Below are 22,931 nucleotides of genomic sequence, written 5' to 3'. Positions count from 1 at the left end.
GGCTTTAATGGCATTTCTCTCTTAGAAGAGCGGTAGGTTAAAGGATATCCCATGGGCTGGTCACAGGGTTTTAAATTTAAAGCCTACAAAGCAGCATTAATACTAGAGTTCATGCAGCCCATTTAAAAATTATTCTTGGCGAAAGCTCTGCAACTATCATTTAATTAGTTAACAGACCCTTAGAGATAATTTGGACCTGGGCCAGAGTGGATATGTTTCTCCTGTAGACCAGATCTGTAGCTGGCAAATTTCTGACACTGGTGTTTTTCTCAGTTAGCAGAGTTGTAGCATTGCTTGATCTTTCTTCTTGCATTTCTCAGTACCCCAGATCAAATTTTGGAGAGTTTAAAGTGTGGGCTAGAGAGCTTGTGCACTCACTCGTATGCTCTCCATCCCACCCCCAACTTAGTATGAAGTTCTCATGCGGAGAGAAGCCTTTCAAAAGGATTTACAGTGAGTGGGTGGGAAATGACAGAGGTAGTAATGAGATATGGGGCTTTTACCACTAACTCAGTGGAGTGGATCCAGCCCATATTGGTGTTGACCTGAAGTCATCCCTGTCTGACAGCTGGTTCCTGCCATGCTGTGGTGGTTACAGCCGGTTCTTTTAGGACAGGTGTGGATCTCAGAGAGACTGAAGGAACAAGCGTGTAGAAATACTGTCTTCCACTGGAGGGACTGTACTGCTAGAGCAGAGCTGAGGTAAAGAAGTGTAAGGCAGGCAACAAAACTCTGAATTAAATAAATGTATAGCCTTTAATGTTTTCTTCTAGCGGTAGGGGTTGTATCCTTCAAAGTGCATTAACCAATAAGTGGTGTCTAGTAGAAGGACTGTTGATGCCGAAAAGAAAAAATATAAACAGGGAAGTAAAATGGGCCTAAAATGAGGGGGTGTTTTATTCTCACTTTTGCAGCTGAGCTGAAGAACCAAGTAGTTACCACAGGTGAAATTAAATTTGAACTTACCAATTTTTGGAGAGATGCAGTTTAGGAGCACTTATAGGTATGCAATATTCAGCTTCTAATGTCTGCTGGGTTTTATGGGTCTGATCCAAAGTCCATTGGAATTGATAGGAAAGTGCCATTGATTCCAGTGAGCTCAAGCACTTCTTGAGCTAAGAAAAGATGCAGATTTGTTTTGGGGTGTTTCCTGATTGTCTGAGGAACTCAGCATTCTCAGCAGCTAAACCCTATAAAACGAATGTAGATTCAGCAGATGTGCAGGAGGAGTAGCAGAAGTATAAAGTGTAATGCACTGTCCAACACTGGCTACTCTTAGCGCTCAGTAGAAGAGTATGAGAGCAAGTAGGTATCCTGAAAGGAGCTAGCCCAAAAAGTAAATGTTGACTAATAGTTTCAAGCATGTTGAAATGCTTTTGGTTTCAATGGTTTTGAAAGTGGTAACATAGTCAGGATTTCATCTTAAGAGATCTAGAGGGCTATTAGAGAACTCAACTTACTGAAACTTAAAGCTCATTTCCAAGCACCTTTGATTTTAAATATTAAAAGAAAGAAAAAACCCAACCAACCAACAACCCAAACCTGCTTCCCCCCCCCCCCCCCCCCAACATGAGAGGGAGATCAAATATGATGTAAAGTAAGGAGAGATGTCTAAAAATATCAGCCAGCTTTTTATTAGTGAAACTTTATCTCCTGTCCTTGCTTTGCTCTGCCTTGACATTTAGCATAATTATTTTTCCAGCAGGTGGAATTGTCCTTATTTAAATAAACTGAGTCTAATACTGTAGTCTGCCTTAGCCAAAACTCAGGCTCTGTTGGTTCATACTAACAGGCAGAGAGCTCCTTTTGTGCCATCACAGAAGACTGCTGGAGAAAACCATTTTCAGATGTACAAAGGAAAAACAGAAGTGCTGTACCTCCTTCACATTATCATATATTATGGCTTCAGCTGGAAGAGCTTTCTAACACAGATCTTTCTGTAATGTTTTTCCTCCACAAAATTGTATAACAGTAATGTGATCTCTCTGTCTTTCAGGTTTTGTTTCTTGGATATTAAGTTGCAAATCTGAAGAGATGGCATTTCTTGCACTGCACGTGTTGCTTGGGATATTTATTTACTTTAGCAGTGTAAAAGGATCTTCCCAGCCTCAAGCAAGGGTGTTTTTAACATTCAATGGTAAGAAAGAAGATAAACATTCTTAAGCAAATGTTATGATTGAACATTTTCTTCTTCCCTTTAAATTCAGTAACTGAGTAGAAATTGGCTTTTTGATCTGCATCCATAATTATTATTTTTGGTTTGTGTTGCTGAGGTACCTGTCAGCCTAAATTCGATTATTTTTTATCTGAAGTTCATTGCTACTACAGCTATAGGTACATAATTAATAATACCTTCTCTTTATTTGGAAAGTTATTATGTAAAGGTTTTATTTCTCATCCTTAACTTTGTTTTGGAAATATGATAGCACATGAGGCACGTGGCATGTAGTGGAAGTTATTAATGATTTGAGTTGCTTTCATTCAGTGCCCAACTGAGACACTTTATACTCTGAAAATCAGGCTGCCTGAAGGTTTACCAAAATAGTTAGCAAGACAGAGTCCTTTGACAAAATATCATTCCTTGTGCACTTTCTTGTACAGAGCATGTAACAATCACTGATACCTGCATACTGTAAACAAGCAACCAAAATTATTACCTTTCAAAAGAAAGGTGCGTTTACTTCTGAAGTGATGAGCAGTACCTTATTACTGCAATTACCTCAGTATTACTTTAATAGTAAGGGAGGTTATTCTTCCAGTATTAATCCCTGTCCAAAAAGCTGATTTTAGCCACTACTTCAGAGTATGTGTGTTCTTTGGGCTTACTGGTTCTGTAAAATTTGAACAAAAAAAATCTGTCACTAATAATAGGGGCATTGGCTTTCTTCAGCCCTCTGCTTTTTCCGCAGTTGTCTTTGAGGACTTGCTACTCCCTGCACTGATATTGTCTGTTTTAGGGTGGTTTGTATGGCTCGCAAATGTAGGGATGCCCTGCAACTGCCATGTCCTGCCATGGGAATATCCTGTGTGCTCTGAATAGTCTTTAAAGAATCACTTTAAAAATTATCATAGCTAGTAAGTATCTCAAGCTGCTATTCGTCCCAGTCATCATAACTAAATACTCTTGAGTCTGAGAGACATCTGGAAGGAGACCTGCTAAGTTAGACCTTCCACAAATACCAGCCAGAGGACTGAACAAAATCAAGATATTGTATATTGTAGAGTATAGGGCCCTAAACTTACGATCACAACACATAATAGGTGTAAATTGGCATGGTTCCAGTGAAAGCAATAGTAGAGATTGCATTCCAAGAGGGAACCGCCAAATGAAGAAGTAGGTGGGAGTTTCTTTTCCTTGCTTAAGCAACACTGACTTGATGTAGATGGTACTAATTCAGCACAGCTCAACACAGAAGCAAGTTTGGTTGCGGTTGTGTATTACACCTGCAGGTTTGTCACAGGTACTCAAAACAGGCTGATTCAGATTTCCACATTGTGTCCATGGTGGCCTTGAAAGTAATAAATCTAGGCTTCCCCTGATCTCTGGTATGAGCATGAAGTAGGAAAAGTTCAGGTTTTTCAGTATTTAACCTTGTGAATGGGAAAGAATCATAATGAGGGGCAAATGGTTTTAACCTGGACTCAGAGATTTGTGGTTTGTTCCTTGGCTCATCACAGGTATCCTTCAAGTCTGAAACACAGGACCACCCATAGGGCAAAAACCCCCAAACCTAGGGATTTAGGAAAGATAATGACTGGGTGAATTGAAACCTTAGTTTCTCTGTCCCTCTCTGAAAGGAGTTTGTCCCTCCTTCCTTTAAGAGGGGTTACGACAGCTTTATGTCACAGCAACCCCTTCCTCTGGTGAAGCTCTTGGCCCCCAAGAGCTCTGCCACTCCATGCCTGGCCTAGGGACATACCCTCAGCTCTCCAGTTCCTGACTGTAACCGTGCTGGGCTGCCTCAATTACAGCTCACTTCTGCAATATCAAGTACAGTAGTTGTTTGTCTTGTGTCTTCTCCCTGATTTTTAAAGTGTTGCTTTGAATGGGTAAAATTGAGAGTGTCTAGCTTCAGTGAAAGTTAGGGGAAAGTAAGTGTCAGCAGAGCCTTGCAATACTATCTGATTGTCTTAAAATGGACATTTTACTTTCTCTAAAATATCTCAACATTCAACCTTAAAAAAAAATAAAATTGCTTCTTAAAGTCCTTGGTTTTTAATTGGTCTTTCAAAGTCATAAAAGTAAGAAATTAATTATGCGTTTTCTAATATGACAAATGATGTCTGAAATAAAGGGCTGAGCTTTTCATACAATATAAAACCAGTAATTTTATTTTTAAGCTCTATTTCCAGATGGTAAGAAACAGCTTTCATTATGTGAAATGGGTTTGCAGGTTGTTGTGTATAACAAGGTAATGGCCCCACCTGTAGGATGAATGTCTGTTCTCTAAATCTTTATTTATTTACATGGGTACTGATGTAAGAGAAAAATGTGAAACTTTGCATTGTTCTCTTGCCAAGTGTGATAACATGCTCTTTCTGCATAAGTTGTTTCGTAGCTTATTGGCTTTAACTCATGTAGAAATATCAAGTTATTGGCTGTCTCCATGCCCTGAGAAGCTGTCAGTTTTTACGGAGAATTGTCACGCTTTTGAAGTGCATCATTTGAAAATAAAACTATAATTAGGACTCCTTATGTTTTAAATTACATTGGACAATAAAGACAAGTCATTCAAGCTTAGGATACTTACATGATATTTTTCAAGTTCTGAATTGGATTTGGCTTGGTGTCTGTAATTACCTTGCATAAGTTTGGGGGATAGAATGTATACAGGAGAAAATGAGTGATGCTTTTCAAAGCTAACCTGCTCCTTCAGGAGCAAGTCAATTGAGCTTATTCACATCGCGGCATTTCTCATGGGAAAATCCAGCAAGTATCTTGACCTATTCTGTTGTTCATCAGGAAAGATAAAAATGCGAATCGTTTGAATCATGGGCTGCTTTTCTCTTTGCCATCTAATTCATTAAGAATCAAATGTAATTAAAAAGTAAGCCTGGTTAATACCTCAAGAGCCTGATAATAGGGATTTTGCAATTAACTTCAATGGATGAAGGACTGCAACCCTAATTTCTATTTTTGAAATCAAAAGCCTGGCCCCTTGTCTAATTAAAATGTAGTTCATGACTTAGCTGAGACTGTTAAATGTGCACCTAACATGATTGTGGACTTACTGCTGTCTGCACCCTGAGTGACTTGAAAGCTACAGTGCTGTACAGAACCCCAAGGCCCAGTTTCTATTGCTTGTATAGCCATTTACTCAGATGAAAGAAAAGGCCAGGCTGGAGCTGAACTGCATGTTTTGCACAGGTATACGTGGTTATACATGGCACTAGGCATACGGAGAATCAGGCAAAGAGGGTCTCAGTTTGCTTGGGATGATTGTGATAACCTAATTGTCCTGTTCAACTGTGATGGCTTGGACCATCAGTATTCGTACAACATCTGCACTTGAAGAGCTGCTGCAGATGATGAAAGAAAGCTGCCTCCGTTTTTTCTGATTCTGAAATTGCAAAGATTCAAAGTCTGTAGTGTAGCAGCTGCAGTAGTGTTGGGGAATCATCCTGTTTTAGCATGGAGCATGTGAGAGTAAGGGAACCTGGGATCAGGGAAGCAAAGGACTTGACACATCTCCCTACACTATTTGGATACCACCCCACCCCACTCCCCACCCACTTACCTCTTCTGGCTCCTTGTCCCCAGAATAGATCTTCCTTAATCTAGTTAAATCACCCATCATAATTTAAAGCACTGTAGTTTATTTTCTCCCCATAGCAAAAGCCTTACCTTATCTGTTTATGGATTATCAAGTATAGTGCCTGCTGTTTCTCAAGCTGCATGCATTCCTCCTTGTTACTGCACGTTCCTGAACAGATAATTGGGAGCTGTATCCTTCAGTCTTTACAGGGGCGAAACCTTTCTCAAATCCAGTGGGAGTGTTATCAAAATAATAAAGGAGTTATTAGACTCCAGGGTCAAGTCAGACTTCCATTTCATTCCAACTCACATTTACGTTTTGGGTTTTATTGCAACCCGAAAATGTTGGGCCATACCATTTTAACATCAGATTCTGAATCAAAGCAGTTCCAGTACTTATTTTTGAAAATACACTCAAACAAATGTTCTTTGAGCTTTGAATTTATTTAGAGATGCACAACCAAGTGATAATTTCACAATTCACTGTGAACATTTCATGCATTCCTACCTAAAATGTCTGGTCAAGCAAATATTTCCCATGCAGATTCTCCCATTGTCTCCAGTAAAAATTCCATATGAGAAGTGGATCAAGGCTAATTTGCAGACAGTTTTGTTCCTCTTTTTGTCATAAAATTACTAGAACACGTAAAGCACTTTTAAGAAAGTATCAGTCGGCTTCATTAATGACAATTAAAAAGCATAAAATGTCACCAGAGCAACAGCAGCACTTATTCAACTGTCAACATATTTTAAAAGATTTAATGCAACCCCTGTGGTTACCCTCAAGGAAAAATAAAGGAACTGAGAACCATTTTCTTTGAGCTCTTGAGCAACAGCAGTACAACTTGTTTTTAAACAATCCCTCATTGTAATGTTAATGTTACCACAGTTAATAAAAAGTTCATTTATTATTTGGGGGACTTTGTGCTGATGACAGTCTAGTAGGCAATGGTTTATGCTCAAATAGTTGATTAGATCTTTGGTAGTGTCCATGCAATGAAAGCTACTTGCAAAATGAAGTAGAGGTAAAGCATTTAAAAAAAAAAATAGAGAGAGAAAAGGAAAAGAGAGAAAAAAGAACCATGGTTTTATTTTTGTTTATATGCAGAGCTCATACAGAAATCTTTTGAGTGCTTACATGGTTGCATAATTTTCAGCAAATTATTGGTCAGATTTTCTCAAAAATAACTGATGTGTGGCTTTCACAGCCGTGTGAAATCATGCCACATGGATCCTAAATAATTCTAATTTATAAAGTGCTGAACACCAACCATGTGAAAATTCTTTCCCTTCAATTGTCTCGCACTGGAGATTGAAAAAATTAACTCACATTTGAGTACTGTCAACTAAAAATAAAATTCTTATCTTTAGTAGTGAGGTTGGTATTTTTACATTTGTTTAAGTTGACAACTTTGGTTGTTCTTAAAGACAAATACCTACTTTACAAATAGAAGTCTTTGGGGGTCATTTTTAGACTTTACCTTCCCTGTATATGTTTTTTTTTTTTTCTTGCTTTGTCTTCGCCACCCATCCCCCTCCCCCTTGTTAAAAAAGCCCAGAGACATAATGCAATAAATCTCACTTGTATAGAAATGGAATTACTTGAATAGGCTATGAGTTAAAGGTAAAAAAATATTCAAACATATTAAAGGAAGCATTATGTCAAAAGCTCAGTATTCTTCTAGAGTTCTGTGGGCAGAGGTCCCACATGCCAAATGACTTTGAATCTGCTTATTTTCACACTCGCTCCTGTTCAGTGGCAGTGTCACTGACTTGGCTTCACTGTCGTTGACATGAGTAAATGGGAGAGGACAATTTCATGTATTGCTTCTGTATTTGAAGTTAGATTGTGCCATGTGCTGTGGCTTCAGTTATGAAAACGATCATGCAATAAAGCTGAAGTCACAGGCAATGTTTTGTCCAGTTCTTTGTTCTCTGAAGTTACTACAAGAGATACCCTCATAGGACAGCACAAATGAGTACATGGTCTTCAAGGTAGTTAATTATCAGACCCCAAATTTAGGGGAAAAGCTTATATATTTAATCCTACTCCTGGATGAAGAAATTATCCAAATTTTATGAAGTTTGAGAAGACTTGAGTGTTTCTTGCACGATAAAAGGTAGATCTGTTATCTATGAGATGGCTTACTACCTTTGATATCTTTATGTTCCCCAACTCAGTCAGTTTGACCTGTACCTGAACCACCAGGGTTTTTTTATTTTGGTATGGAAAAATTAAACTTTATCTTAGAACATTTTGACAGATTCGACACATCTTAGCTCTCTCTACTTGTCATAGAAGAAAGCTGCTTATCTTGGCCAATTCCAGTGCTCTCTCGTTACAATTCTCTCTTGTGTTGCCTGTCCAAGACAAATGCTGAAGTCCCTACATAGGCACTTATATTTCCCTTACTGTACAAAAATCTCTCTTATGTTTGAAAAAATGCAATGAGAGAAAAATGGCATAGACATTTCTCATACCCTATCTTCTTCAGGACTGTTCAAGTACCAGTAACAAGAGCTCCTCTGTGAGCCATTTCCATGCTGGATGAGTTCACAGTGCACTTTGATATGTGCTGCTGCACAAGCCTTTATGTGTATCAGATGTAATTAGTGACATGACTCACAATAATTGCTCATTTTATTGAAGTGCATTGACTGAGATCCTGCCATGAATAAATACATAGACCAAGACCATATCCTGTCATTTGAGCTGGCTGTTTACTCAACATGTGTATTTTGTTCTGTTTGGTGTTGACTTTTCAGTGTTCTCAATAACACTCCTTAATAAAAAGACTAGGCACTCTTTCTCAGGGAAAGGCCTTTGTCATAGGGACACAGTTTGCAGATTCACAGTGTGCCTTCTCATCTCATTTTACATTCAGACAGCAATGGCTGCGGCAGACACCAGGTTAGAAGAAGGCTGTGTGTTTTCCCCTGTTCATCCGATTACAGAGTTGGGGTCTCAGGGATGCAACTGAGGAGTGAAAACTACTCCGTTACCTGCGTGAATCAGTGTGATGTTGGATCTTCTGTCTTACTGTGAAGCATGCAAATCAAGATAAGTGCATGTTTCCAGTAATGAAGTGAATGACGGTGATTAATGGAGGGTTTACGCCATCTGCCCTTCTCCCCTTCCCTTCATATCTCCATCCTTATTCAGTGCAAACTTGGTGCAATTGCATTTGCATCCTTATTTCATCTGCCATTGATATGGCTTCTTCCTGGAAGCAAAAATCCTGCTTACTGGTTTACCGGAGCTAAGACTCTGGTATCACAGCAGAAGGAAGATAAGGAGTCATAGCTTTGCCCCTCTCGTTAAACCACTCCAAGTCTGGGACCACCATGCCCTTTAGAGAATCTAGTTTTTCTTCTTATCCTTGGGAATATAAGGCTAACTGTCGCTCCTTGAGGAAAAGTCTTTTTGTTTCTTATGTGGGTGAGGTTGATGGAGGTTATGTTTCCTGTCCCTTTGTACAGCAGCTAGTGTTTGGGATATTCTCATCTGCTACTAACCCAGCATTATGCAAATGTGAGGGCTCCAAAGGCTCATCAATTATCACAGTTAATCCCCAGATCACACCTAGGTTATTTTCAGAAATACAGTATAAATATTTTTAACTAATGATTTTAAAAGAATCCTTTTATATTCCAAGACAGTGATGCAAATAGGAGACGTTTTGAAGAAATGTCCTGCTACCATCTTCCGTTTTATCTACTAGAAACTGTAGCCTATGGTATCTCGTCATTATCTGAAAAAAACCTGTTTTTCTGGAACGCCCTATCAAAACTCCTGATAGAAAAATCTCTGGAACAGCATTTCACCAGTGCACAGCTCCAGTGAGTTCAATGAGGGAGTGCCAAGAAATGCAGGGTCTGTTAGGAACTCTGTGTGTTGTTAGGGAAAGAAAGTGAATTCCAGACTGGTGTGTGGATGCCCTCAAATCACCATGAGCTCAGGTTTGGTCTATGAGCACCTTTCAGGTCTGAGCTCCTAATTTGGCCACCATCTCAGGAGTGTGGTATGACAATTTTAACAACATCACTTAAATTACATCAGTTTTAACGACATTTAATGAAGAATGGTTTTGCTTTGGTGTTTTTTTTTATTTTTTATGTGGGTGCTATAAGTAAATACTTTATATAAAATACACCTTATTTAATGAGAAGTTTTTACTTGTAGTACAAATTTCAAATGCAGATGTGATTTCACGAAATGCATAATTTTGAAATAGTTTGGAATGAATACCCAGACTTCTGAACTGTTGTGCTTAATCTTACTCACTGCCCTGGGATAAATGCCCTCAGCAAGATTATCTTCTAGAATGTGGATGAGGAGACATCACAATCACCCTGGCTTGCCAAGTTGCTTAATGGGAAAAAATGTGTTTTGGCAGTTAATTTTATTAAAAATAAAAACAACCCCCCCAAAATTAAGCTGAAGCCAAATTCTTTAATTAAGGGCATCACTTTCAGCCATTAAGAGGGTCAGACTGGCATTCCGTAGTGATGAAAAAGGACTTTGCTTTGGAGTTATATGATAAATGCGTAGTGTATTAAAATTCACTTCCAACTACCTATTTTTTCAACTATCGTCTCCTTTTACGACTTCCTTTGCAGTTTCATAGTTCCTATATTGCTTTGCAAATGCAGCTGAAAAAAAGGTCATATAAATCCTTCCCTGAGAGTAATAGGCTTTCTCAGTCACCTGTTTTTCTGATAATTTGTTGTTGTTTCTTAGGATTTTTTTTTTGCTTAATACCATTTCCCTTTACTATTCTTAATGAAAAATACATTTGCTTTTAAAAGCTTTGAGTTATGCAGAATAAATCAATTTCTGTCAGCTCAGAATCAATTAAATTGGGCAAATATTTCAATTCTTTTAACATCTGTATAAATCAGGCTATATCTCTCAGTCTCCCAGCTTAAAGGAGCTTCAGAGTTAGATTTACAGGGATAAGGGAAATATGTGAGGCAAGTGTCTGATCACTCATTCAGTTCAATGGCTGGGAATGGTGAGGTTCATTTTCTTTCCTTCTCATGTAACACACTAAGAATGCAAAGTTTTGAACAGCAGAAGGAAAAGTTAAATATCATGGCATTAATGCACACAGAAATTAATAGCGTAAAAAGAAACAAAGAGGGAAAAATAGTAGGATAGATGTATTCATAATCCTGCAGTAATTTATTTTTAATGCAAAAAGGCATGTGTATTCAAAACACTGTATCATACATACATCAATATGTATGCCTGCATTTTCTGCTTTCTGAGCCCAAACATTTTACCAGGTGTGAACCTGAAACTGATACAGAAACTTCTTGAAAACAACTACTGATCTTGGAAGACAAGAAGAGTGGAATTTCCTCATCCACTACTGAGCAAAGCCAGCCGGGGAATGAAACAGTGCTTTCCTTGGGACAAACACTGCCACACACTTCTTTGGCCTTTCTAGAGTGTTTCAGCACCACAGGGTAGTTCGTAACACCTTTGGTTTCTACAGTTCTTAGAAATTCCTCCTTGTCTGAAATACCCAGCCTGCATGCTTGTCATTGCAGTTTTCTGAGACAGTCTCTGTGTCAATACATCGAGTGCTCTTAGAAGGCACGATATCAAATTAGTGTACAAAAATGTGGCCACTTTCATCGTCAGAATGGCACTTTTTGTTTTTTTAATATCAACCAATTAAGGTGTTATTTTCAAGGAGAGGCTTGGCATTTTTTCAAAAATTTACTTTTGAGACCTGAAAAGGATTTAGTTGGCATGGAGAGCTGATCCTGGGCTTAGACTTTTTGATAGCTTCAACGTGAACACAGCTGGAATTTTTTAAGCTGATTCGGCTAAAAACCCACTTCCTGCCACTGTTGAAAATAATGCACTGTCATTTTTTTTTTTTTTCCTAAAGCAGACAAAGCTACAGCAAAGACAAAGGAGTTTAAAGCCCTCATGAGGTGTTTTATTGTGGTTTGCATTAGGGAAATAAAGCTGTGCCTACGTGGCTATAAAATATGAAAATGAATGTGCCTGTAAAGCCATTACCTCTGATTTAATAACTTATCATCATTGTAGCTTTGATAAGTCCCTTTAAAATGACAAGGGTGTCAGCCCTTCATCTCTCCAGTAGAAACCTTGTTTTTCTTATGCATACTTGCAAACATAAGACTTTTTCAAACATAATCTTCAAAAGCAGAGTAGGAAAAGAATCAGATGTCAGTGATTTTAATTTCATTGATATTTCTTCAGACTCCCTCTCTACTATTTCGTGGTCTCAGGTAAACATGTTCTTAAGCTCCAACAGACATTTGAAAAAGTCTGTTTCTAAAGTGGCAAAACAGCATAAAATTGCAAAAATAATTTGAACTTTCGGATGCAGTCAGGTATACCACTATCTGCACTAACAGTGTTCAGAAAGTGATGCAAGGGGAAGACTTACAAACTCGGCCAGCATGGTTTGGCCCACCAGCCAGGTCCAACAAACAATGGGCTTTTATCTGGTCCGTCTTTTCCTTCGAGACATGGGAGAATCTTTGCTTGCACAGTGTGTGTTTCCTCAGCTGATGAATTCTTCCTCCCACCCCAGCACCCTGAAGATGAGCAGTGAGTTCATAAAGCACTATCACAGTACTTACAGAAAGAAGGAGCATGAGTCTTGCTGCATTTGTGTGTATATATGTGACTAGGCTCATTAAAGCTGGTGCTGTGTCCACTTCAGTAAAAGCAGGTGCTGGGGGAGAGGGGCAAGCACAGGAATTCAGCATCTCCCCAGCAGCTGGGGAGAGCAGACCACCCTGATGCAGGAGCTCTGAAGAGGGTTAATAGAGGAAGGTTGTGCCAGCTGAATCAATACCAGGGCAGGTTTTATGCCTACTGTGGTAATTTACAAAGAAGTGTCTGGGGTGGTGATGATCTAATAGAATTAAATATCTAATAGAATTAAATATTTTCATCTTTAAAAAAGTTTGCAAAAGAGTTGGATTTGTTTGCAGATACAGGAACCTGCCACAGATGATGACTTAATTTCCATTTGCTATTTCAAAAAAGAGATAAATTTCATTCCAGGTTCTCAGGGTGTCGTTGCTAAATAACTTTCCCTCATAAGACCACTCTAGATACATCCAGCACTGCAGTACAGTGATGACATCCCGCTCCATCATTATTTTTTATTATTATTATTGTGCCTCTGTTGAGTGCATTTTTGTTGATATTAGTATTGGTACTCTGGTACCGGTATTGGTATTAGTATTGGTATTGGAGTCAGGCATTGAATGCTGGTTATGACGCAACCTGTCCTGCTCAGTTCCCCTCTTTTCTTCCTTAAAGAGGTGAAAGAAGTCTGCCTGGACTTATCCAGCAGGCAAGCAGCTGAGTTTTTTCTTCTCACTCTGTGTGGTGACTGTGAAGGACCTTTGCTTTAAGGTGATTCTCTTTCTATATATGAGGGGACAATGGCATTGGGAGGGGTTTATGGCTTGCTTATGGGTGTTGAAAGCTTCCTTAGCCAGCTGGAGGAAACTCCATTCCAGATCAGGTTGGATGTGAGAGAAAACATCTAACATCTAAGATCAGCTAAACCTGAGATTGTGTGTAACATCAATAAACCCCAGCACTCTGAATAAACAAGATGGCCACTCACTGTTGACTCTTCCTTTTGCTTATTTTTTCTGTTCTGTGTCCATGACAGCCCCAAACTGTTTGTTGAGCAGATGAAAATGAGTTTTGTTCGAAGTGGGTCTAATACTTGTTTGATAGGTATGAGTCCTATGTGGAAATGTGTGAGAGAGAAATAGCAGATTGTGGGAGATATTTTTCTTTAAAAGGCCCTTTCAAGAAAGCAGCTGTTTCTCTGTGGAGAGTGAGGGGGTGATGAAGCAGTCACCAAGAGGTGAAAGGGTCTTGTAGAGATTATTCACAGGCGCAAGGAGTTGGGATGAAGTTACGCCACTCCAGCTCACCTTGTATGAAAACATTCAGCCTTAACATCTGCTCTAGAGTTCATCTCCAAGCTGACTTCAGATCTGATACAAGATCTTCTTATGCTGAAGAAACTACACGTGTGTATTCTGTTTAGGCTCAGTTAGGAGGCAAAATTTTAATTTTCTGCTCAGGAATTGAGCATGGTTCTGGCCTACTGTGTGATTTATACGTTAAAGTTTTCTGCAATCATGCCAATTTATTTGGTCTAATTCGTGGAGAGGAGAGATCAGGCGAAGAGATTGCTGTGTCCAGTTTTGGGCCCTCCCAGCGTAAGAGGTGCTGGCAAAATGGAAGAAGCCCAGTGAGGGGCCACTAAGCTGTTTTGGGTGCTAGAGCACATGGCGGACAAGGAGAGGCTGAGACAGCTGAGTATCTCTAGCCTGGAGAAGAGAAGGCTAAGGGGCACCTCATGGCTGTCTTCAACTGTCTTATGGGGAGAGTATGGAGAGGACAGAGACAGACTCTTCTCAGAAGTGCACAGTGACAGAACAAAAGGCAAAAGTCTTAAGTTTTAGCAAAAGAAAATCTGTTTAGATGGTAGGACCTTTTTTTTTTTTTTTTTTTTTTTACCATAAGCATAGTGAGACCTTAAAACAGGTTGTACAGGGAGGCAACGGACTCTCCATCGCTCCAAGTTTCTGAAATTCAGCTAGACAAGGTCTTGTGCAAACCCATCTCACTTCGGCAGCTGGCTCTGTTTTGAGCAGGACTTTGGCTGACATAACCTTCAGATGTCCTTTGTGTCCTGGGTGCTTTGTGGTTCTGTGATTTTATCAGCGATCAGCAGGTGTGAGTATTAAGACGTTGGTATCTATTTTGGCAGGGTTTCCAGCACAGCTTATCTACTAAAGCAGTTCTGAAGAAGAAAGTTAGCTTTTCTCAAAAAGGTCAGAAATCTGACCTAAATGACCTGCAGCCTGTGTTCACGATGGATTCTATAAACACTCAACACCAGGAACTTTTATTTAGATGCCTACTGCAAATTATTGTGCCTAAAGTGTGGATTTCCAAGCTTGAAACCTTACAGTTGTGTGAACTCTTTTCGTACAGTTTAATACAATTGATTTCCCTGATGTGGAAGGGAAAAACATGGTCTGTCTGTAGCTGCACAGAAAAACCTAAAAATTCCTTTTCTAAGGAACGGCAGAAATCCTAGATATGCAGCATTACATGAAACGTTATGAAAGCAATGTCCGGTGATTCTACCTGTATTTTCTGTACATAATCTCCTTTATTCTCTGTTTAAGAAAAAGATACTGTCTTCTTGTTAAACTGAGCTCATTCATAATACGGTGAGTAAATCACTACACATTATGATGGAGTGTGCAGAATGTAACTAAATTTACAGGTGCAGAATTTATTTATTTTTAAAATTCTATTGAACTCCATTAATACCAACTTAAAATTAAAAAGTGACATTTCTGGCCAAATTTCACAGTATACATTTAGTCTCAGTACAGACATTATATCTTTACTTATGGTGACGTCTGGTTCTAGTTTTTTTTTTCAAAGTTTGTATCTGTACATGTGAATAATGTTACATAGAACAGATAAAGCAGACTTCTACAATACATACTGTGTTTGTGGATGTCTATGTGTCTACTTCCAGGCAAGTTTTATGTTATCTGATGTATGGCAGATGTATAGCAAAAGAAGTTTGCAAAAATGATATTAAAATAGCAAAGTCCAGAGTAAAAAATTCTAAACTACCTGCCCACATCCTGTTTCATATGCATAACATCCTAAATTTGCCCAAGCTATGGTATTTTGTTTCTTCTCAGTGGCTCAGTTTGCAAGCTTGAGCTCTGTTTTTTAATGATAAATGCACACACGCACGCACGCGCACACACACACACACATATACACACACAAGCGTGCACAGCCAGCATATAAAAAACTAGTAATATATGTGCTTCTGAGCTTATTCTTTTCATGTATAACACACACACACACACACACACGTGTGCACAACCAGCATATAAAAAACTAGTAATATATGTGCTCCTCAGCTTAGTCTTTTCATGTGATTGATACTGTATTATTTAAAATATTTGAAAAAAAATCATTAAAAGTGTATTGATTGTTAGGCTGTCCAGACTTAGGGAAACTTTCTTTAACCTCCCTGAAAAGCTCTAATGGTCTCTACTGACATTATTTAACAAAACCACTATATTTTTCCTGTCTTCTGTAGAATCACAGGACCTCCAGCCAACATCCTGCGCAAAGCAGGTCTGATTAGATCAGGTTGCTCTGAGACATGCCCACTTCAGTCTTGAATAACTCCAAGGGTGGAAATCCCACCCTTCAATGTCAGTGTTCCAGTAGTCTACAGTAGGTCATTGTACACAGTAATAAAGTTTCCCCTTTTCCTTTGCTTCTTAAAACTGAACAAACCTAATTCTCTCATGTCTCCATGTATGTCATGCGCTCCAGAAACCTTATTTGTTCTTTGGCTTATTTTTATTCTTGGATGATTCTTCCATTGCAATGGTGAGCTGCTCACTTCCATAACTGCTCACCTCTTCAATAACTTCACCCCTGTCCAGACTTGTCTCCTCATATAATATGAAGTGTCTGACTCCATTTGTATTACAATAGTTCATCTGTCAGCCACTTTAAAACTGAGTAAGATCAGAATCAGGACCATATATCTGTCTGTGTATGTACTTAGTGACTATTAAGTTGTTCTGGTGTCCAGTTTGGGAATAGAAAGGAGGATTTCATTGGCTCCAGTGAGGTTAAAGTCAACCATTGAGGTTTTTTTCCAGAGCATGAACAAATGTGAGTGTTGTGTCCCATTGCGGTTGTTGAGTATTTCTTGAGGCTGGGTATCATGATGTCATGAGGAACTTACCTGCCAGCCATTTCTTATGGAAGTTTTCCTATGACTTTCTGAGGATATCTTTTGATTCCTGCCTGTAACTAAATTCACACAAGCAGCTTAAAAGGAAAAGCCTGTGCGTCCATTACCAGTTCCCTACTAATTTACATTTTGTGCATTAATTCTTGTCACTGGGGGAAGCCAGAGCATTGTGTCATTTTCGTTATACCAAAACAGGAGCAAAATAGCTTGTATATGAATAATAAAATGGAAAAGATCTCACTTCACTGCTTTAGACTCTACTTTGTGCTGACAAGTTAATTCTCTGTGTCGTAAAGGATAGGTGGATTTTGTCTGTAAAGAGGTATTCATTTTCATTTGATCTGCCTTAATCCTGAGGATATGGGTTCAGATCTCAGAGCCATTGAAAATATTAGCTTGATGCTTCCATCAGCCTTCAAAAGCTCTGTGCTTGAAGGCTCTCAGCAGCTGTTATCTACTATAATAAATGCCAATGATAAAGAAGACTAGGCGAGATGAAGATATTTTTTGAAGAACAAATAAAACTATTTTCCTTCTAAATAAAGTTAGGAAAAAAATCCTTTGATGATTTCTGTATTGATAGAAAATGCCAACATGATTGTTTTTGGGATAAAGCAATTGTTCTTCTTCACAAATATTACTTAGGATTTGGGGGTCACAGTTCATAGCAAAATATGCCGCCTCTGTTTGCCCAGCTGCCACACCTTCTCTGCCTTGTCTCCTCATGCACGTAAAAAAAAAGGCTGAAAGCAAGGTAAAGGGAATAACAGATTTAGTGCTGCTGTGCTTGTAGACTATAATTAATGTAAATGGTGTCACAGGACTAAAAATTTTTGCTTCCATGTATGTATCCCACCCAACAGGAATTCTGCCCTACTATTTAGCACAGGGAAGAGGGCATAGTCTCTTGGTGTGGTTTTGGCTAGATAGCAGAATGCAATGGTGATCCAGAATGCAAGAATAAGTCCTGCAAGTTTTTTTACTATGATTTTTTTTCTTTGCTGTTTAAGTCAGAGTTAAAACAACTGCAAACTGCTGCTCCAGCACAACGAGGGCATTCTGGATAGAATGGGACCTCAGAAAGGAGCAAGCCAAAATGTCAAAAACAAAGGAAGCTCTTAAGGAGAAAAAGGACATAGAAAGGCTGTTCCTTCCAGCTTCCATTCCAAGTTCAGTTTTACGGATGTTACACAGAAAGTAAAGTAAGATTGTGTTACAGAACTTCGTGTTACAAAACAAAACAAAAAAATTCGTGTTCATGGCTGTGTCTCCATACACTTCGAACAGATGCATTTTAATTTTAAAATGGTCTGCAGAGGTTTATCCACAGCATATAGCTTGCACTGCAGCAGTCTTTCTCTGCCTTACATGTTTCCATTTGGTTTTGGCAAAACAAAGGGAAGCAACAACTAAAAAGACATTTCATTTTCTGGGGGAAAAAAGCCAGAACAAAACATAAAGCCTTCTGAAGTCCACTGATGTTACTGAGCTTTGGATCATGATCATATTTTTCCAATGGGTTCAGTATTTCAATTAGAAATCTACATTTAGTCACTCTCCACCCTAAAAGAAGGTGTGTAGTTATGAACACAGCGATACATGACAGTGTTCAGTGATTTTTTCCTAATGAAAGTTAGAATGAAACCAAAAAAGATTAGAATGAGTTTCTCTGTTTTTAATTTTTTTTTTACAATTTTTTCTTACATCCCAACTTCAGCACAAAGCGTTTACCCAGTTCGGAAGTTTCAAAGTCCGTGGAAGTGGGGATGCATTAACAGGGTGCACTTAACACATCTCAGGACAGGCCTGACTACTCCCTTGGCAATGATGGACAGGGTACACATCTGCTGCTGTCCCTTCGTCACTGCCTATGCCAGTAATTGCCACTTTGTATTATTTATAGAGACAGAGTTGGTTTGCAGGTTTATTTTTTCCTTCTTTTCTCTTCAGCCACTACCCCACAGAACTGCACCCAAGCTTTTTGTTGAGGTTTGTCTGGTGGAAGCAGAATGAAAAATTTTTCTGTACTTTGCCATCTTATGACAGTTGGCAGCAACTGAAATGAGGCATGTCAAGCAACTACCGCAAAAAGTAATCAGTAATTTACAAGTTCAGACAAAGGTTAAATAAACAGACCTTCTCTGTAATTATGCTGTCTCATTACAGTTAGTTAATATTTTCACATTTGAGAATATTTAATTTTCCTACTTGTGAGAATGTTACACTACAGTTCAGAAGAGAAGGTGAAATCAAAAGCAAAATACTTTTTCAGCAGAGCAGTGCTAATGCTTGTGTTAGGCAGTGGGAATAATATGGGGGTGGATGGGAAGCAATAATTCATTACTGTCTCTCCTGCAGTCAATTAAATATGTCTCATACCTAACTGATTAAAGCTGCCTTTTTTTCCATTATGATAATAATAAGATTCTTCTGAAACAAACTGGAGTAGGACCATTTCTCCCATCATCTCAAATCTTTAAAGAAAGGGAAAAAAAGTAAAATCCAAATGCCAGCCGTACCAGTTTGAGTTTGATTATGCAGAGTCAAAAAAGGAAAGATTTTTCAAAATGAAAAGAACAAAGCACTCAGCTGCAGACTGGCTTTAATGAAAATAATCTCAACAAGGTTTCATAAGAAACATGAGATACCTAGGAATGTTTATAATCGTTTTAATACTGATAGTACATATGGGGCCATTTGTGCTAATGCTGCCTCTTTAGTCACAGGGGTGTTGGAAAAACAAAATTTATTAGAGACACTGAGACTTGCAAATACCTGAGTTATGAGGACCATGTAAGTACTGAGGGGTAATTGCATTCTCTACAAATACAAATTTGAATTTCTGTAGCTACAAAGTTTTTCTTCCTACTCTGATATTGGCTCCTGTTAATAGCTAGACCTGTTGAATCTTAAACAATGCAACACATTTGAGAAATTTTCACACATTATAAAACCTTGGGTCAGAAAGCTGATGATCCAATGTGTTTGATAGACGAATAGAATAGATGAAGATCCGATGTGAAATCATAGATCGTCTCACGTAGCGAAGGAGTTCCTGCTTTCTGCACCCTTCCCCCATCCCCAATTTGGCTGATTTTCAAATAGTATAATTATAGAAGGATTTCATAAAGCTGATCTCTTTAATGTCCTCCTCCTTCTGTAAAATCTATTGTTATATATTTCTGAGCTCCTTAAGAGACTGCGTACTATTTTGCCAGGCTAAAATGTGTATTGCTCTGACAAGTCTTCACACTTACTGTCTCCTCCAATTTGATTCACATTCTGTATCTAGTCTTCTGCACAAGTTAAAAAGTAAAATCAAGTAGAAGAGATGTTTGGGCCTCTGAACACGTTGCTAAAAGGTTCTTTTTTCTGCACACAAGAGTTCAGAGTATTTCTCACAGAAGAATAGAATAAATTATGGAGACTGTGTTCACAAAACAGTGAATGATATTGTCAGTTTGCTTAGGAAAAACTAATGGGGTTGTAAAGAAATACTATCTACTTTATTAGAGTAAAATTTGACAGCTGGAAAAACAATGGCAATAGGCTGGCTTCCATTTTCCATTGATTTTAGACCCTAACGTTCAGAAGACTTCCTTTTCTGTGAAACCACATTCACACTGCCTGCACACAAACACACAATGCTCTTTTGCTTCAAGCCAGAGGCAGATTAAACTTCATTAGGAGAGTAAAGCTTAAGGAAAGTTCAAACTGTAACAGATAGTAATTTGGCAAATAAAGAATTAGGGTTTGTTTTACTAAAGCCAAAAATAAAGGCTAGAGCAAGGTTCCTATGGTTCTTTTGTGCCTTTAACCATCGTGTAGGAATACAGTCACTTTTCACCATATGGTTTACAAACTGTATAGCGTGGTAGCCACGTACCATGGTTTTTTTTAATGCACTCTAAGCACCCAGTGGAAGCACACATCTCTCTCATTAAATGAACAAAAATATGCCTATAAAGTATTTTCCCTTAGTGCAAGAAATAAGAACTGGAACAAGAATATGTGTTCAGAGTATTCTTAGGTAGATGCACTGGTAGCTCAGCTTAATAGCAACAGGAATTAATGCATTTTATGTCTGGATAGATTGGATTAGCTTTCTGTAGCAACACTAAATTCTCACCCAAGCACCCTCATAGTGACACACTTTCCCAGGCCTTGCTAGCTCTAGGATAAAGGACAGATCACTGCAGTTGAGTGACAGATACCTGTGGTAACTGATGAGCTGTGATTTGAGAGCTTAAGTTGTTCTCACTCCACTAGCAAAGTGTATAGTGGCTAACACGCAGTGGCACAATCATGTACAAAGGTCTCTAACGTCAGCACCTGAAAACTTTTTATTAATTTATATTGGATGAGCTTCAACAGTTAGTTTACCAATGAATGATGCTGCTTGCTGTATGTTATATGCTGGAACACACAACAATATTACAAAGTGAGGGCTGATACAACAAATGAATTATGTGCTGAAATGTCTGGCAAAAGCAGTATGTGCCTGGTTCCTGGATTGTATTCAAAGCCTGTGTCAGGTGTCTGTGCTTGTTCTTGAGCCCATGGGGAGTATTAGGCGCCTCAGAGTGGGAGCTGAAGCAACCCTGTCAAATAAATAAATGCTGCCAGAAGTCATCATGCTTCTTTAAAGATTACTCAGAAGTAGCTAGGGGAGAATCTTTGAGGACAGGAATAGGACACAAATCTCGGTATTTAGTTGCCTTATTCAGGTCTGCAGGAAGGTATCTCCATCAGCCTGGAATCCACACAAAGGGTCATTGCCTGAAGAGAAATGTTTGCATAGTTTACGTTCAAAGAACTGGGCAGAGATTACTTTCTTTTCAGCATCATATATAATAAAAAGCAAGAAAAAATGTTTTATTTTTCATCTTAATTTGGAAGCAGAGAGGCAAGAGTTCTGTACTTAGTTTCCTAAGTAGTGAGGAAGTAAGTTCGAGGATGATAGTAGTTAGGAAACTAATATCTAGTTTCCCAAATAGCTGTCGTAATTCGGAGGTTTAAGGTAAGGTAATCAATGAAGTGTATTTTTCACTCTTCTCTTTAAGCTCTGCTACTATACACAAAAAATAATGCAGAATGAACTGAACTAGACTGAGAGGCATAAAGAGCAGATTAGATCTGAGTCCTAGCTGCAGTTTCTTCTTTTCATAATTGCAACTTTATTTTATACTAACTGGTAGCTCTGTAAAACAGAGAAACTGTCCGTTAGGAGCAGCCTTTGGGATGGTGGAAGACCGGAGCTGTAGCCAGGCACTGTTCCATTCTTCACATCCACCAGATGATTCCTGTAGCCCACTGAAGGGGGACATCAGCCATCTGCCCCCAGAATCTTCTCTTTGACTGTCTTCTGCACAGATTAGGCCTCAGAGATTAACTGTTGGCTTGCATCTCCAAGGCTGGCTGTAGGGAAACATCTAATTTTGAAAGGCTGCTAACACTTTGGCCTGACTTCAGGCTGGCTCACAGGTGCCAAAACTGGGTTAATTTTGTGTATGTCATCATAAGATACTCCTGTGCTTGGAGTTTTTAAGTTCTTGCTGTTATGAGCAAACAAATCTGTCATATATGTTGGTGATCCCCAAATGCTGCATTCAGGCACACAGAGGTGCCTATATTCTGGAATGGATTTAAGCCCTGGTGAATATCCTTTAAAACTTCAATAAGGTTAATTAAATTGTTGTTTGGTGCTTTGTAAGAACAATTTACTTTATGACTTGAAGGAAACTACTGCACTGAAAGCAGCTATAAAATGATGAAGACTGAATTTAGTTGTTTTATAAATTATTTTTACAGAAGCAAAGGGAAAAAGAGATCAAACAAGAGTTAGGGTGAAAATAGTACATTTCTTTGCTATGAGGCATACTTCCTACTCAATACATGTATCAGAACAATCCTGAAGGTGCTAATTTAAAACCTGTGAAATGCAAGGCAATACATACTTATAAGCTAATTGTGAAGTAAGTAATTAATAAAAATTGCCCTATGTTGCAATTACAGTTTGTGCTGACAGTGAAAAATACAATTTGAAACCACACATTTAGGCTGACTCCCTCTTCTCTCTTCGTCATTCAAGTAGCCTTCTTAGCTATGTATGTGGGGGCAGCTGCATTTACCTCTAATGAAATTTGCCAGCAGAGAATTTGGCACAGTTTATTAACTTTGCTTGTTTCTTAGAGCTTTTATGTCCCATTCCCTCAAGCAACAGGATAGATATCTATTCAAGATACTTGTGAATTCAGAACACTTGATAATTTTTTGCCTCAGGTAAGAAAGATAACTGAATACCTCTTTTTTCCTAATATGTGCACACACTTCCCTACCCC

General features: G+C 38.6%; 1 protein-coding gene across 1 annotated transcript in view; it reads left to right on the top strand.

Moving 5' to 3' along the window:
• Positions 1 to 22,931, top strand: part of SEMA3C (semaphorin 3C) — a 127,881-nt gene that overhangs the window by 1,450 nt on the left and 103,500 nt on the right. Inside the window, exon 2 of the mRNA XM_075081501.1 lies at positions 1,997 to 2,137. Coding sequence (XP_074937602.1) covers positions 2,035 to 2,137 — 103 coding nt within the window. The 5' untranslated portion in view covers positions 1,997 to 2,034. The remainder of the gene's footprint in view (positions 1 to 1,996; positions 2,138 to 22,931) is intronic.

Source organism: Phalacrocorax aristotelis, chromosome 1 (assembly GCF_949628215.1).
Source record: "Phalacrocorax aristotelis chromosome 1, bGulAri2.1, whole genome shotgun sequence".
NCBI classification, from domain to species: Eukaryota; Metazoa; Chordata; class Aves; order Suliformes; family Phalacrocoracidae; genus Phalacrocorax; species Phalacrocorax aristotelis.
Note: the sequence above shows the minus strand (reverse complement) of the source record. Positions and strands in the feature narration are given on the sequence as shown.